Here is a 17,651-nt window from a genome sequence, read left to right on the forward strand (position 1 = left end):
GGCTCCTGTCCGCCTCCCCGCCGGCGCCGCTGCCGTGACTCTCACCTGTGCCGTCGCAGGGGCCTTGGGACGGTCGGACGAACAGCCCGACCCAGGGCTAGCGGCTCAAAACCTAAATCTGCTCTTCTCCCTGCCCTTCTGCTCCAAGTGGAAAATCCGCATCGCTTTCCTTGCCCCACTCCCCTCCCCCTCCAGCGTCAGCTCGTGTCTGGGACCCCTGTCCCGCGTATCTGAGCCACTCTGGCCTCCCTGAACACCGTGCACGTCCCTGGCTCCACGCTGTTCCCTCTGCCCTTCCCCATCTTGCTCTTCCTGGTAGGCCCCTGGCGCCCGTCTTTTCTGTCTCCGTGTGCAGGTCCCACCCGTGCTCACCCAGCACCGTGTGAGCCCCTTTCTTTAGAACCCTTAGCACACAGCGCTGCAGCTGCTGTTGACATGTGGGCATGCCATCCCTCTGCGGCTTCGAGCCCCTTGGGATGGTGACTCTAGCTCCGTGTCCCCAGGACAGAGCATGGTGATGGTGCATAGTGCGCTGCAGACTCATTTAACAGCGCTTGGAAATTCAGCACGCCACACAGCACTCAAACAGCTAAAGAACGCAAGGTGTGTTATTTTCCCTTAATGTCAGCTGGTGATTGTACGTTTTTAAAGTGTGATATAGTCCATTTTAAATTAAAAATTAAAAAAAAATAGGGATAGATGACCTGTTTGATTACTTAAGGTAGAGCTTTCATTTCTGTGACATTGTCCAGCCTATTATTTAGAGTTTCATTAATTCATCAGGAAGAACAGAGAGAGAATGTTTAACCTGAGGCAGTTTTTTAATTCATCTTTCATACATACACACACCTCACAGATACTTTTGAAAATATATTGCAATGTGTTGTAAGACAGAGTTTATTTGAATTTTTCTTTTCATAATAATTTTCCAAAGTACTCTGTTGCCTTACATTAAAAATACATTTTTTTTTTTATGTTTATTTTTGAGAGAGACAGAGTGCAAATGGAGGAGGGGCAGAGAGAGAGGGGGAGACACAGAATCCAAAGCAGGCTCCAGGCTCCTGAGCTGTCAGCACAGCCCCCAACACGGGGCTCGAACTCACGAACCGTGAGATCATGACCTGAGCCGAAGTCGGACGCCTAACTGACTAAGCCACCCAGCACCCCATCTGTTGAGTTACATTTTTAAAAGTAAAAATACACAGATGGTCTCCTACTTACAGGAGTTCAACTTCTGGTTTTTCAACTTTACATTGGTACAAAAGCGATACACAGTCAGTAGAAACCATACTGTGGATTTGGCTCTTTTCCTGGGCTGGCGATACATGTGATGAGCCTCAGTGGCGCCGGGGGGCAGCTCCTAGTCAGGTCAGCCGCACCGTCACCGGGGTCGGCAGCCCGTACGCTCACAGCCATTCTGTTCCCACACAGCCATTCTGCTCTTCATTCTCAGTACAATATCCAGTAAACTAAAAGATACTCAACACTTTATAATAAAAACAGGCTGTGTGTTAGATGGTTTGCCCACCCGTTGGCTAACATGAGTGTGTGAGCACGTCTAAGGTAGGCTCGGCTAAGCTGTGATGTTCGGAAGGGGGGCGCTTTAAATGCATTTCTGACTTAAAATATTCTCAATTTATGATGGGTTTATCAGAACGTCACCCTGCGGTAGCGGGCAGAAGTTCCCTGGACTTTTACACTCTCTACATAACTGGGGAATGGTTTTGTTTTGTCCCTTCTGAAACGATTTTTTCCTTTTCCTTCCTTAGGCTATCAGTCCTTACCTGCCAAGGGGAGACCCAGTTCTGAAGCCACTCATCTATGAAATGATCTTACATGAATTTCTGGAAAGTGATTATGAGGTACGGCCATTCTGACACGGTCATATGTACTTGCTCTCAATGAGAAAGTGGTAAGAAATCCAGAAAAGTAATACAGGGAGCAGATTTGTGGGTCGCATGTGATGGATAAACCCGAGGCAAGATCCCGATGCCCACTCGTGTCTGCACAGACTGTGAAAATCTCTAGTCCATGTACATCGTGAACATTCCCTCCCTCCTTTATAATTTCCTACAGCTAATTCTTTTATCTCCTCAAAAGGGCTAAAGAAAAAGGACTAAATGTTGTTTGGTGATTTCGTACAGCTGCCGTTGATGCTTGAGACTCAGAATTAAGTTTGCCAAAGGGGAATGAAGGGAAACCAGGGGTAGGGGAGGCAGGTAGGAGCTTGGAAAAGATCTGTTTGCTTATTGATGATGGGGAAGGGGTGGCGTTTCCGTGGCTGGCATCTACCGTACGCTCTCTGCTTTCACATGCGATTTTATACCCCCGTCAACCCCATAGATGGTAATACCCAATTTTACAGATGAGGAAACTAAAGATTAAGGAACTTAAGGTTCATGGGCCAACATTTAAAAAATTGGCATGCCTGGATTTGAATCTGAATTAGGTGTTAGCATGCATCCAAAATGGATTCTGATTTTTAAAGTTTGTTAATTTCATACGCATTTATTCAGGAAATCCCTGTGGAATATCTGCTGCATTGCAGGCACGTGCTAGGCGCTAGGCATGCGGGTGTGAATGGAACGATGCACATTCAGTGCTAGCTCATGGTCCGTGTTGCACGCAGCCGTGTAAACCAGTGATTCTCAACAGGGGCTGATTATGGCCCCCAGGGGACATTGGGCGATGTCTGGAGACATTTTTGGTCGTTATGACTAGGTCCTTGGTGCTACTGACACCACTTTAATGGATGGAGGCCAGCAAGGGCGCTACGTAGCATCCTACAATGAGCAAGAGAGCCCCCTTGACAAAGAACCATTTGTCCCCAAATGTCAGCAGCACTGAGGTTGAGAAACCCTGACGCAGACACATTACGAGCTAACGTGCTGGGTGCTCTAGGAAAGCTGTCATCCAAGCGTGTGGCCGAGCCTCAGCCTCCTTCCCCTCTGACCGGAGGAAGGAGATTTCTGGTGCGCACATTCTAAACTCGTCAGCTCCTTTTCACAGCAGTGACTGGTGTCAGGAGGCTCCACAAGCCAGGAGATGTCGGACGACAGGCTGCCGTCTTCGGCTTCTGCGCAGCCTTCCGATCCTTTCATAAAAACGGCACCGTCTGCAGCTCCTTGTACAGTTCCAAGAGCTCAACCCCAGGGATATGTGTTCATTTTGGTGCCTCTTAGCACGCCATGGGCAGTCACTCCCGTCTTCTGTCTTGGTGTTCCGCTTCTAAAGAAAAGGAGGGCTCTGTGTGTACAAGAACGTGAGGGGGCTCGAAGAAAGGTTAATGCGTGGAGGCGGCAAGCAGACTGGAGAATGGATGAGGAGAGCGGCCCCTGGCTTCCAGGCGCCTGCTGAGTACTTNGGGGTGGGGGGGCTATGGCAAACACTACTGCGTTTTAACTCTGAGGTGAAGCTTAAATCTTAAGACCCACAGGGACCTTTAAAACCGTGAGCCCTTATGCTAAGAACTCAGGCATTCGGTCAGTTACTGTCTGCCAGGTACGGAAGACTCGAGCAGCCTGAAGCACGTGTGGTCTGTATTGATGCCTTACTTTTAGAGCTTGGATCTGTTCCTTTCTAGGTCTGTAGATGTAGATCTTCTAGCAGAGTTTATGGTGATAGTTTCTGTCATTTATGCTGGACACCAGCTGATGTAGGCTAGAGGCAGGGTTTCTGTTCATTGTACATCTTCTCAAAAGAGAATTATGAGTGTCCTATGAAGATAATGGAGAAAAATATGAATTTTATTGAGAAATACTGAAGCTTAGTAAACTTGTCCTCTTTTTCAAATAATGTAATTTGACCATGAAAGCCACGATTTTATTATTTTTATGATCATGTTACAGTTCTTTCATATGATTCAGTTCTTTTTCCAGAAACGATTTTAAATTCTGTATACGGGGCGCCTGGGTGACTCAGTCGGTTGAGCGTCTGAGACTTGGGCTCAGGTCATGATCTCACGGTTCGTGGGTTCGAGCCCGGCGTCGGGCTCTGTGCTGACAGCTCAGAGCCTGGAGCCTGCTTTGGCTTCTGTGACTCCCTCTCTTTCTGACCCTCCCCTGCTCACATGGTCTCTCTCTCTCTCTCAGAAATAAATAAAACATTAAAAAAAATTTAAATTCTGTGAATTAAAGTTATCCTATTGATTCATGTCTAGAAGTCTGTTGACTGAGAAAGAAATAAGCATGACTTAAGCTTAGAGTTCGTGGGTGTTTCTTCCTGACTATTCAGGGCGTCTGCCTGGTCAGTACTGTAAAGATGGGTATATGTAATTTATTGTTACTGCCATAAGCTGTTAGAAATTGTTTGCCTTCCCTCAGTCTTAGTTTCATGTTTAATTTTGAATTAAATTGTCACATAATTGAGTAGGGAGCAGTGTTCTGTAGCAACACTTTTGATCACGTATTATGTGGATGAAAATTTTGTGTCACTAAACAGCACTATAAGTCAGATGGAAAACAAAAAACAGCTGTCTACCTCTCTGGAATATTAACTCCTCGATTTTTTTCCTTAAAAGATCTGAAGTGGCAGTATTTACTTGGAGGTAGGGATGCCTCATGACTTGTTTCTATGAGGTTTCTACTGAAATACGCATATAGCTCCATTGTTTTATTTGCAACCTAGCGGAATTAGTTTACTTACATATTTTTTAAAAAAATTTTTAACATTTGTTTTTGAGAGACAGAGACAAGTGTGAGCAGGAGAAGGGCAGAGAGAGAGGGAGACATAGAATCTGAAGCAGGCTCCAGGCTCTGAGCTGTCAGCACAGAGCCCGACGCGGGGCTCGAACCCACACACCATGAGATCATGACCCTAGCTAAAGTCGGGCAGTTATCTGACTGAGCCACCCAGGTGCCCCATTGCAGAATTATTTTTATAAGGACTGTGGACTAACCGATCGTGCCGCTGGAGCTCCATGATGAGTTAAAAACTTCGATGAGTTTCATAATATTAGTGACAAATGTATAAGCTTATTAAAAGTAGAATTGGCTGTGGCGTTTCGTTTAAGGAACACTGTGTAACGTTGCACTTAACTCTGATGGGCACTGAGGTGCTCTCTGACTTTCCCCACTCGATCATAACAGTTCGCTGATAACCGTGTCCTCTGATTAATCAGAAAGGCCGCAGGGTTGATTGCTTCAGTGTTTCTTAGCACATCTATTCCAGGGCGCACGGAGCCAGTTAAGCAGAGAAAAGCATAACGTGAAATGTGATAAGTGTTTATTTCAGCTTATGTAGGAGTCACCATGTTTTTATCGCACAGTATGACCGGTCATTTTGTCTCCTTTTGTATTAGATCTTGGCAGTACTGCGAGGCTGTCACACGAACGGGGAAGACAGAGGAGCCAAGCCGCCTCGTTTCCCAAACCATATTATTCTTGGTCTCATGGCTCCTAAGAGCCACCAGTGTTTGGGTGGGAATCTTTTCAGACTTTTTTATTTTATAAATTACGTGGTCTTAGAAACTTGATCCGAAGTATCATTTGGGTTCTAAGCACATTTTAATATTCTGACTCAGTGGTTTTATAAGATACACCGTCTTCGCTTTAGGGACACGTCTCCCCAGACCTCTCATGTCAAGCTGCAGTCATGCTCTTATGTGCGAAGGTTGCAGTTTGAATGGAGAGCGTGTTCCCCGTTCTGGTCTCTTGCCATCCTGCCCGGGGTTCCTTAGGTAGGACTTGAATGGAGACCGTGACCCTGATTCTTTGGGATTGTCTTTGGACCACATCTTGGTACTTTACAGAAGCAAATGCCACCACACTGTTTTCATTTCTGAATCTCACTTAAGTGGGGCGCCTGGGTGGCCCAGTCAGTTAATTGTCCAATTCTTGATTTCTGCTCAGGTCATGATCTCACAGTTTGTGAGATCGAGCCCCACACCGGGCTCTGTGCTGACAGTGCAAAGCCTGCTTGGAATTCTCTCCCTCCCTCTCTCTCCCTGCCCCTCCCTCACTCATGCGCTCTCTCTCTTAAAAATAAACATTAAAATAAATGAATGTCACTTAACTAAATTCATAGTAGTATATTAAAGCACTCGTTGAGATATTTAATATTAATAATAAGGTCTTTTTCAATGGTATGAAGATTTTTACTTTGCCATCTTGAACACATGTAAGGTTTTTCTCTACGAGTTTCCGGGATCAGTGAGCAAAGTCCTCTGCCATACTCTTGAGTTACAAAACCTGAGCTCGGAAGTGAGGAATCAGGAGGGATACCGGCCATGAATCAACCGTAGGAGGGAAACAGGATCCAGTCAGGAAATTTGGGGGGTTTCTATAAGAACCACAAAATGTGAGGCCCAGCTAGTGGCCACGACTTGAGCCAAAGTCCCAAATCGCCCAGAAAAACTAGGTTTAGAGGCAAGAATGACAAGAAGACAAAGATGAGGTCTTGTGGCAGGTGAGGTGCCGGTGATTCCGCCGCGGGAACAAGCCACCTCGTGTGGCGGTGCCAGCCGCACAGGACGCCTGCGTGACCCTTGCACACGTGGCCCGGCACAGGAGGCACAGGAGGTGGGAAGGAAGGTAGCCGACTGGGGCAGTATCTTCAAGATGCTGAGGGGGTCATCCGGCTGTTATGGTTAGTCCAGAGTGAGGTTAAAGCAAGGCGGACCTAAACTCTGTGTGTGCAGCATTGCGTTATTGAACCCCCTTCCTTACCTGTGCGGGACTGGAGGGCGCCACCTCCTTCCAGAAACGGCAAGTGGAGATTAGCATGCAGTAATTTTCTGCCTCCCTCCCCACCCCCAAGCCCAGAGTCTGAAAGTTGGTGACACGTTTTCGGACCAAAGTTATGTGTGTGTATGTTTTTTTTTTGGTTTTTTTTGTTTTTTTTTTTTTGAGAGAGCACGTGAATGGAGGGCAGAGAGGGAGAGGGAGAAAGGGGATCTTAAGCAGGCTCCACTCTCAGTGCAGACCCTGACATGGGGCTTCATCCCATGACCCTGGGATCATGACCTGAGCCGAAATCAAGAATTGGACACTCAACCGATAGAGCCACACGGGCACCCCTGGACCAGAGTTTTAATGATAAAATTATTCTGTCTGTTTACGTAAATGCTTTTGAGCATTGTTTAAACCTTTTGGATTGCTGTTCTATTTAAAGAGTGTTTTTCTGTTTTTCCCTCTTGATTAGGGTTTTGCCACTCTGATCCGAGAATGGCCAGGAAATCTGTACAATAATTCAGTAATAGTCCAAGCAGTTCGGGATCACCTGAAGAAAGACAGTCAGAATAGGACCCTACTCAGAACCCTGGCGGAACTGTGAGTATAATTTAGTGCTGCTGTTTCCAGTTCAATCCCCATGAGGGGTTTTCATGTTGTAGATCTAGCGACTCTGGATGGGAAGACGCAGAAGAGGGAGCCTTTTACACCATTTTCCTATGTTCGCTCTTAGTAAAGTCCTTTCATAAACCTCTGGTGAACAGCTAGCGGGTGAGGGAAAGGTGTGAAACTGTGCGAACGGAATGGAACCGGGTTCCCAGAGAAGAGAGGACCCTGGTCAGCAGCTCTGTGTGTAGGCAGTGGTGCAGAAAGGGCAGAGTGCCGGGTCTGAGATTCCAGAAGAAAATTGGTTTCCCAGGCAGGCTGTGGATTCTGTCACTCTTTGATCTGCATGCCAGTTAATGTCCCAAGCCTCAGACTCCTTCTCTATAAGATGGATACATTCCTTACGGGCTGATTTGAAGGCTTGAAGGAGAGGTCGTAATTAAGAACTAATTAAGTGCCATGCCTGGCACCGAGTCAGAGCTGAGAAAATGGAAGCTTCGTTAATAGCTTTCATATTTGTTGGGCACTTCAGGTGATCTGCGATTTCTTCTATATGCCTGGGACACAGGAATAGGTAAGATCCAGTCCTGCCTTAGGGCAGCTTTGCTGTGGTGAAAAGAGAAGCCCGCCGCAGGTCATGTCAGGAAGCCTGTTCCTGCGTCAGCCTCTCCTGGGCACCCCCACCACCCCTGCCCATCTGCTTGTGTCCTTTGCCAAGACCAAGAAAGTGCACCAAAATGGCTTAGAGTTACATCCTGGGTTGGAATGCTGACCATTTTCTTCTAGAAACATTGTTCTAGATACTCCTTGGATTTTGTAGTACTAACTATACTAATAATTCTTAACTAGGGGCACCTGGGTGACTCAGTCGGTTAAGCATCCAACTTCGGCTCATGTCAGGACCTTGTGGTTTGTGAGTTCGAGCCCCGCATCGGCCTCTATGCTGACAGCTCAGATCCTAGGGCCTGCTTCAGATTCTGGATCTCCCTCTTTCTTTGCCCCTCCCCCATGCGCTCTCTGTCTCTCTCTCAAAAATGAATAAATGTGAAAAAAATGCTTTAAAAATAATAATTCTTAAAAGTTTTTTTTTATGTTTGTGTATTTTTGAGAGAGAGACAGAGTGTGAGCAGGGGATGGGCATAGAGATTGGGAGACACAGAGTCTGAAGCAGGCTCTAGGCTCTGAGCCATCAGTACAGAGCCCAATGCGGGACTTGAACTCAAGAACCGTGAGATCCTGACCTGAGCCAAAGTTGGATGCTTAACTGACTGAGCCACCCAGGCATCCCATAATGATAATTTTTACCAAATAATGGACTCGAAGGACAATTTAGGTTCAGTTGGTTTTCAGAAGCTGTCCTCTGAATTATTGTGAAAAACAGTGTTTCACTAGAAAAACACGTCAGTTTTATAAGCTCCTGTTACAAATAAGCTTTTGGGATAGAATCCATTTGCCAGCTGAACACCGCTTGTAAAACACTGGAGCTGAATTTTTTTATTACTGGAATAAAAATTCCCTTTCTTCTGGATCATAGTTTCTTTGCCTGAGTATGGATTTCTACGAAAAATTTTTGAGAATTCCTGTAAAAGAAAACGTTTAGTCCTTGAACGTTGTAAATTTCCCGAGGTTTTGGTGAGATGGGAAACAAGGTTCTCAGGAAGAAGTTCTTACTGGTCACATAGAGTGAAACCCCAAGGGATAGTCTTCCAGATAAAGTGGACTTTTCTATTGAAACACATTTTTCAGTGTTTCATATTGCAAAACATGATTTGTATGTGTGTTTAATTAACTGATGTTGATGAACATTAATGTAAAAATATTTTATATTTCCAGGTACACCTATGACAAAAATTATGGCAATGCTCTGGAAATATACTTAACATTAAGACATAAGGATGTTTTCCAGTTGATCCACAAGCATAACCTTTTCAGTTCTATCAAGGATAAAATTGTTTTATTGATGGATTTTGATTCTGAGGTAATGCGTTTATTTTAATACCGATCAATTATTTTTACTCTTCTAAAGTTTTAATAATTGGACACCTGTTCAAATGCTGGAGAAGGTAATAAATCAAGTAGCTTGGATATATGTGATCATGTTTAGAACACTGATCCTCACTAGATGTTAAGCTATATATATATTTTTTTAATTTTATTTATTTTGAAAGAGAGAAAGAGTGTGTGCATGCGCCCGGGAGGGGCAGAGAGAGAGAGGGAGGGAGAATCCCCAGCAGGCTCCATGCTGCCAGTGCAGAGCCTGTCATAGGGCTTGATCTCACGAACCCTGAGATCATGACCTGAGCTGAGATCAAGAGTCAGATGCTTAACTGACGAAGCCACCCAGACGCCCTGAGATGTTAAGCTATTTTAGTACTTGGGATTCAGGAATCCTTTGCTTGATGTGGTTATTCTGCAAAAGCAATCATAATCTGATGTGGAACTTAGAAAGGTGTGTGTGTGTGTGTGTGTGTGTGTGTGTGTGTGTGTGTGTGAAGTAATTGTGTAGTCAAACAATTCACATAATTCATAAAAACAGAGAAACTAGCCAATACACTTTGGCTTATTCACCTGTCTTAATTGTGTGCCCCAGAATTAAAATATTAGGTGAACCTCTGTTTTGACCCATTTATTGTGATTTTATTCATTTGGCATTCACAGATCTACCAGGTGGCGTTTTCACTGGGCTCAGACATGCAGGATGTGTTATTTTATTGCATGACGAATTTGAATCTACTCATTGCTTGACTCATGAGGGCACCTAACCCCCACAGCTCACAGTAGCATGTGTGTGTGTATAACATAGAAAGCTAATGACAAGTAACCATGCTGGACATAAAGAAGTTCATAAAACACAGTTCCTCATTCAGAAAATTGAAATTTTAGTTAAAGAGTAAAACCTGTAAGGCTCCAAAAGGGTTACGTTGATTTTTCCATTTTATTTTATTGCATTAAAGGGTGTTCTGCCCTATGTTATGTATGTACGTGTGCATGTATATTATGTATATATTATGTGCTATAGTCTTCATAAACTTAAATAGAAGCTAAATCCACTTTTTCCCCCCTTGAAAGATGCTTCTTAGCCCTTGTTTCATACTGGATGGTTCAAGTCCTTCGGGACTGCCGATCTAAAAAGAATGTGTGCAGTTCTGAAGAAGTTCGGGGGCAGAGGTGGTGCTTTTCTGGCAGAAGATGATTAAGAGGATGAAGTGCTTATATAAAAATTAATTACATTCCCCTCTCGTCTGCCCTCCTCTTCTTCCCACCCCACCCCCACCGGGTGTCTCAAGAGCCGGGTTTGGCATGTGTAGCTGTAGGGAGAAAGGATGAACGAGCTGAGACTAATTGCTGTTCAAGAGTAGGAACCAAAGTTAAAGAATCAGAGTTTTCTAATTAGAAGATACCTTAAGGATAATCTCTAACATCATCACATTTTAGAAGGGAAACAAATGGAATGGGTAAGTAGGCAGCAGCGGGGTCAAGAGCAGGACCCGGTTATTATGTACGTACGGCGCTCCATCTGGTGGTCTGTCTTCCCGCTCCCTGTTGTTACGGACACGGGCTCATGTGTGTTTCATGAATGTAAATAAATTCTGAAATAAATTTATTCATGAATTCTGAAAGTCCATAAGCTTGGTATCTGTATGAGACTCCAAGTATCTAATTTTTTCCTGGCTCTTAGCTTTGTCTCCACAGAAGACCGCCCCTCACACCTGTGGAATCCATAGAGGGTGTCAGTGAGGGTGCAGGCGGCAGGAAGCGAAGCTCGTTTTTGTGGTCCTGGGAACAGTACGCCCTCGGTAGCTAGTGAGAGTCACGGGAGTGCCTGTGAGCCATGCCCGACAACACGGGGCCTAGAATATGTGTAGACGAGACGTTTGGTGTTTGGGGGGTTGTAGCTGGAGTGTTTCCGTGGGGTGCAGAACAGCAGGCCTCCGACTGAGACACGTGTTAAAATATGTTCTTTTACACATACCTCCCTTAAGGGCTGTGACCACTCAAAGGGACCCTTGTGTGTGGAAAAGAAAGCCTCCCCCGTGAACTGTGATGGCGTGCGCAGTACGCTGTGTTCGGTGTTCTCTTACACAGCACAGGTCAATGACTGCGGCTACTTTTTTTTTTTATTTCAGAAAGCCGTCGACATGCTTTTGGACAATGAAGATAAGATTTCAGTGAGTATCTGTTTTTGTGTGTGTTGCCAGATGAGAGTCTAGGAGCGCCCTAGCCCTAAGGAAGAGAGATGTTTGTCAGATGATCTCACAGCTGTGTTTGTGTCTTCCTGTAACTCCATGTTTAAAAAGTCCTTTTCTCTCTAGATTAAAAAGGTCGTAGAAGAATTAGAAGACAGACCAGAGTTGCAGCACGTGGTAAGCATGACCGTCTTCATTTGCCCTGTTGATTTCATAGTGGTCGAGCCACCTGTCAGTATTGGTGAAGGGTACCACCAGCCATAATCTGCAATTAGTAAGCTCTGACTCCGGCCAGGGACTAATTACAGTTCGGGTACTTTGACTCCTAACTGCATTGTGATTTTAAGAAAAGTTTTCATATTCATGTTTGTATCACCAGACTGTCTAGGAGTAAGCACCTTGCTTCTGTAGTTAGCACCGAGGACAAGCCAAGCGAAAATTACCACAGCTCAGAAGGGGCCAAGAACAGAGCCTCACTTTTTCTGTCCCTCACCCTCATGCTAGCTCTTCTCTCTTCTCTCATTTGGCCTCAGGGGTAGTACTCTTAAGGCCTATTCTAGACTTCCTTGAGAGGCTACTTTGATTCCCGGAATGAGGCAGGAAGGTATGTTTTCTATGTCCTTTAAAAATGATACAAGAAAAGGCTTCAGGGAAAGTAAGTGGGTCCAGTACACAACACACACACACACACCACACACACACACACACACACAATGGAATACTACTTGGCAGTCAAAAAAGAATGAAATCTTGTCATTTGCAACAACATGGATGAACTAGAATGTCTTCTGCTAAGCAAAATAAGTCAGAGAAAGACAAATATCATATGATTTCACTCATATGTGGAATTTAAGAAACACAAGATGAAACAGGGGAAGAGAAGAAAAAACAAAAACAGAGAGGGGCAAACCCATAAGAGACTCTTAAATACAGAGAACAGACTGAGGGTTGCTGGCGGGGTGTTGTGGGGGGGGCTAAATGGACAAGGGGCATTAAGGAGGACACTTGTTGGGATGAGCACAGGGTTGTTACATGTAAGTGATGAATCACTAAATTCTACTTAATAATGGCTTCAGCCATTATTACACTATATGTTAACCAACTTGGATTTAAATTTTTAAAAAAATCGATGGGGGCTCTTGTATCTTTGCTTCTTTGCACCCAAGAAGAGACTCGGGATGGAGTCTTTAATCAGAAGTCAATTTCATGCAAGAAGCTTTTGAAGACTCCGTGGTGGGCATGTGAGGTACTTGGTTCTGTTTTGTTTCGGTCAGGGGTTGGGCAGGTGCTGTTGCTATAGTGTTCATGACCGGAAACCTCAAGATTGTCTGCTTCGGCAAGCGAGGCGCCACCATGCTGGCCACCTTGGGACTTGTTTATAGAGCAGTGATTTCTGGCCTGATTGAGGCTTGAGACAGGACCGCGGGGGGAGGTATCTGTGTGGTGGTGTCATTAGTGCAGTGGTGAAATGATGAGAGCTCCCATTAAAATGGCTCCCACCAAAATGGCTCCTCTTCCCTGTCAGGCAACATAAGGTCTCTGGAAATTGGCGTTGGCAGATGTGACAGAGCCTTCGCATCCTGCTTGCGCCGCTGGAGACCTGCGCCGCGTGTCCTGCTCACACGCTGACCCCAGTGCCAGGGGACAGGTGGGGCCGCCCTCAGACCACCGTGGAGCGCCAGCCGCTCCCTGCCCCCTTCTGGCCTTGGGGAGACATGCAGGGTTGCCCTGAGGAGCCGTTTCTCTGCGTGCATATGTCGTGCTTAGACTCGTTTAGTGTATGTCCAAATCCAGCTAACCTAGTTACAGTCACAGCTTCAAGGGCGAGCTGAAGCCCGTTTCTCACAAGCCAGTCCACTCAGGGTGGGAATGTACTTTATGTGACGGTGCCCTCGGGTCTGTCTGCCTGCAGTGGTAACCGGGTGCATGTGTACACCAAACACTTAAGTGCACATCGGGCATCGATTTCTAACTTCTGTGTAACGTGTTGACAGACTTCATCTTGCCTCTGAGTAGAAAGTGAATGACTCACTTTCTTTGAGGTCCATTAACTTTTTCAGACCGCTTAGGGAAAGAAATCGGTGTGGAAAATTGGCTTAGGACACCTGTACTGCTCTTGAGTTTTAACCTTTGATGTCACCAGAAGAGGCAGCACGTCATTGCAGACACAGATCTCAACAAGACTTAGCAGATGCAGCATGTGTGAAAATTAATTTAGCACTTGTTGCTTGAGCTTCTAAGGACATACTCTTGTCCCGTGGCTGTACCCCTTTAATGGAGAAGACGAGAGTGTTTAGGATTTAGGAAGGCCATTAATCAAGCATTTTATTTCTGAGGCAAAGCGGACGACGGTAATGATATTAACAACTTCGTTAACCTTTCTCTAGTGCTTCCCATACGCCATCATGGACCTGAGTGTTTTACACATGGCAGCTCATTCAGTCTTCCCAGCCACCCTGTGAGATTTTTGCAGATAAAGAGACTCAGTCACACAGAGGTTAGTGACTTGTTGAGGTCACATGGCTGGTTAAGTAGTTGAGCCAGGTTACTCAAGGCCATTCTAGAGAGAGTATCAGAATGTCCTTGCTCTTCTGAAGGTGTTCTTTCCACTTTTCCTCCTGAAAACTGCTTTTCTCCCAGGCTATTTAGAACTGAACACGGCAGTGGTAAACAGGTATTGCTTTTCTTATTTTTATATTCATGGTTTATTCTTTTGTTCTTTTTAGTATCTGCATAAGCTTTTCAAGAGAGACCATCATAAGGGGCAGCGCTACCATGAAAAGCAGATTAGCCTTTATGCCGAATATGATCGACCAAACTTACTTCCCTTTCTCCGAGATAGTACCCATTGCCCGCTTGAAAAGGTAAGTCACAGGGGCGCCTGGGTGGCTCAGTCGGTTAAAGCGTCCGACTCTTGGTTTTCAGCTGAGATGGTGATCTCGCAGTTTGTGAGTTCGAGCCCCATGTCGGACTCCACCCTGATTGCACAGGGCCTGCTTGGGATTCTCTCTTCTCTCTCACTGCCCCTACCTACTCACATGTGTTTTCTCCCTCTCTCTCTATCTCCCTCCCTCCCTCTCTCAATAAGTCAATAAATAAATAAACTTCAAAAAAAAAAAAAGACAAGGTTAGTTGCAGACTCGTCCCGTACACGTCAGGCGAAGCAGTTGTCCTTGTTGGTAAGCTGTTGATCCTTCTCGCCTTCCTGTCGCTCAGCCATCCCTGTCCATCCCTGTTGCTCTCAAAGCATTAGGTTTTGCGGGGGCATCCTGATGAGAATTGGAGGTCCTCTTGGCTCAGATTTGGATGAAGAGCTAAAGCATTTCTGTGCCGGGTTTAATTGGAATAAGGGTTTAATCCAGGGTCTAGGACTCAATCAACCATCAAGCAAAAATGGTAACACCGGGGTGACTGGCTGGCTCAGTCGGTTGAGCATCCAGGTTCAGCTCAGGTCACGATCTCATGTGGATCCAAGCCCCGTGTTGGGCTCTGTGCCGACACTTCAACGCCTGGTGCCTGCTTTGGGTTCTGTGTGTGTCTCTCTCTCTGTCCCTCCTCTGTTCACACCCTCTGTCTCTCTCTCAAAATAAATACATAAATATTTTTTTAAAATGGTATCAGGAGTCCGAGTCAGTTTACCAGGGTCAGAGTGGGGCCCGAGATCAGCCTAGGAAGGAGACCCAGGCTATCCCAAGACAGAAGCCGTTGTCCCAGACTCGAGGTCAGTAACTTAGGTCCCGCCCCCTGTCTGCTTTCCACGTCCACATCGCTGCGTTTCTGTGTTTCTCCTTTACACTACATAGCATTGTAGTTATAATAAATTACTAGTCTCTTTGCCACTCTCCTGAACAATCTTTAAAGGACAAGGAGTTAGCATTTTTGGTAAACGCAGCAACCCACGCTCATTAGACATTTCCTAAATGTCTGTTGGGTCGGGAGTGAGCGAGTGAATAAATGAATGCATATGAACTAGTAAGTCTTATGAGCCTGCTATTTCAACACAGTGGATACTTAACCACATATGTACTAGCAACTGGGCCATCTAAGGCCAACAGTGTCCCGTGGTTCTTCAGACTGTCTTGAATGCTAACATCTGACATACTTTCTGGAATGCAGTCGAACATACAGGTATCTTCCTGAATTCAGATGGCCAGATAATAAGTACTTTTTAGTCAGCTGTATGTATCAACAAAATGAACACAAAAAAATGTATTTGACCCATAAGAGATCTATATTAAGTTGATTGAGGGGCACTTGGGTGGTTCAGTTGGTTAAGCATCCGGCTCTTGGTTTTGGCTCAGGTCATGATCTGATGGTTCGTGGGTTCAAGCCCTGCATTGGGCTTTGTGCTGACAGTGCGGCGGCTGCTTGGAGTCTCCCTGCCCCTCCCCCACTCACATGCTGTCTTTCTCTCTCTCTCTTTCCAAAATAAACAAAAACTTAAACTGATTGATAATAATGCACTTTATGTGCACTGACCACTCTTATAGTTGCTTCCCCAGCCATGTTGATAAATGTGTTGGATTTATTATGAACCAATTTCAGCTCCATCGATTTTCAAAATCTGTACTTCATGAAAAAAATCCCTTGCCTGCCTATTAGTAGGTGAAAACTTTGAACCTTTTAAATTTGGGTCCTAAGACATTTTCCCAAGAAGAAATTTGGAAATCCATCATCTTCCTCTAAAAAATAAAAGCAGATGTTTCCGTCTTCTCGCCACAGAATCTGTAATCTAGGGAAGAAAGTGAGGCCCTTCCTCTTCCAACAGCGCCCTCTGTTCATATCTCACCTTCTGAGGACGTGATACTTGCTTCCAAGAAGACGGGGCTGACTCTGGTCGACTCCTTACATGGAGACCCAAACCCCTGATCGGCCACCACTGTGGGGGCCTCCTCATTCATAGAACTCGGGTGCGGGGGCGCCACTCACATCCCAAGATGTTTGCGTTTCTCACATTGTCGATTCATCTAGTGTTTTCCAGTACAGTAGTGTTCAACACAAGACCCACTCTTCTCCCTAAAAGGAGAGCCTTAGAAAATTGCAGATCTACTCATGGCCCTTGCAATACATAAAACTTGCTAAGAGCATCGTATAGAGCTTTTAGAATGTTTCTCTCTGATCCACTGAGAAGAGCTACTTGCGAGTAAATGAATTCAGCAGAAGCCAATTATGTTTTAAGTAGTTTTTTTTTTTTTTTATTTATCTCCTGTTTTCCACTGAAAGAGAATTGTGAATAAAATGAATTAGAGCTGGTTATGGTAGAAACATGCCATTAAAAATAATCAAGTCAATAATGTACCTTTTCAGAACTTTGTAGATGAGCTCTCATGTTACAGATCATTGAGACTTCTTCATAAGAGATTATCTTTCATCAGGACCCATTTTGTATATCCATCTGTATATTTGCACAAAAATACATCATTATCCTTGCCCAGGTACATAGTGCCATCCTAAAGAAGATATTCTTTAGTAACTCAGGAAGGATCTCATTCCTTTTTCCCTAGAAATGAGAACTTTGTAAACATTTAATTAATCATCTTAGAACTAATTCCTTAGATGTTTACTTATAACCTGAAAAAGAACTAATTCATTCTGTTTTTACTTATAACCTGAAAAAGCTAGCAATTTATAAAAAGCAAATTCACCTCCCATGAAATGCACGCCAAGCACGCTAACTGTGAAGTGAAGGTCATGATTCAGGTTCAACTGTTCTGTCTAAAGAGAGACTCAGAAAATTTGTATCATTTTCTATTAAACAAAGTTAAGAGCTTAATTTTTTTAATGCCCCCACCAAAGAAATCTTTGTTCCAGAAGAGCGTATAGATGTTTTGTTCTATAATGCTTTAGTGGCATTTTGGTGCTTATTTTCATTTAAATGGGAAATGGTTAACGTTTCAAAGCTTTATTATTCAAAGCATGTTGACCCCCTCTTGTTGGTAATTCACTTTTGGCAGAACAGTTGTCTCTTTCCGGGTTATCTGCCTTTGTGGGGGATTTGGATAATTGTTGGGAGGTAAGGTGACTCCAAACGATGGCTGCTTGAAATCTCCAAGAATCCCGGTCAAACTTAAGTTTGTTTTGCTTGAAATCCCACAGGTGATAATATTTGGCCAAAGACTATAGACATTCAGACATCACAACAGCAGCTCTTTAAGTGGGATCCAGAGTTCAGGATTTAAAATCCCCACAA

The 17,651-nt window shown here is 44.7% G+C and overlaps 1 protein-coding gene across 1 annotated transcript in view; it reads left to right on the forward strand.

Moving 5' to 3' along the window:
- Window positions 1-17,651, forward strand: part of VPS41 (VPS41 subunit of HOPS complex) — a 184,738-nt gene that overhangs the window by 146,005 nt on the left and 21,082 nt on the right. The window contains exons 17-22 of the mRNA XM_077781123.1: window positions 1,770-1,862; window positions 7,141-7,268; window positions 9,108-9,252; window positions 11,402-11,443; window positions 11,588-11,638; window positions 14,188-14,325. Of these exons, the coding sequence (XP_077637249.1) occupies window positions 1,770-1,862; window positions 7,141-7,268; window positions 9,108-9,252; window positions 11,402-11,443; window positions 11,588-11,638; window positions 14,188-14,325 (597 nt within the window). The remainder of the gene's footprint in view (window positions 1-1,769; window positions 1,863-7,140; window positions 7,269-9,107; window positions 9,253-11,401; window positions 11,444-11,587; window positions 11,639-14,187; window positions 14,326-17,651) is intronic.

This window comes from Crocuta crocuta, unplaced genomic scaffold, assembly GCF_008692635.1.
Source record: "Crocuta crocuta isolate KB4526 unplaced genomic scaffold, BGI_CrCroc_1.0 scaffold108, whole genome shotgun sequence".
Classification (NCBI taxonomy): domain Eukaryota; kingdom Metazoa; phylum Chordata; class Mammalia; order Carnivora; family Hyaenidae; genus Crocuta; species Crocuta crocuta.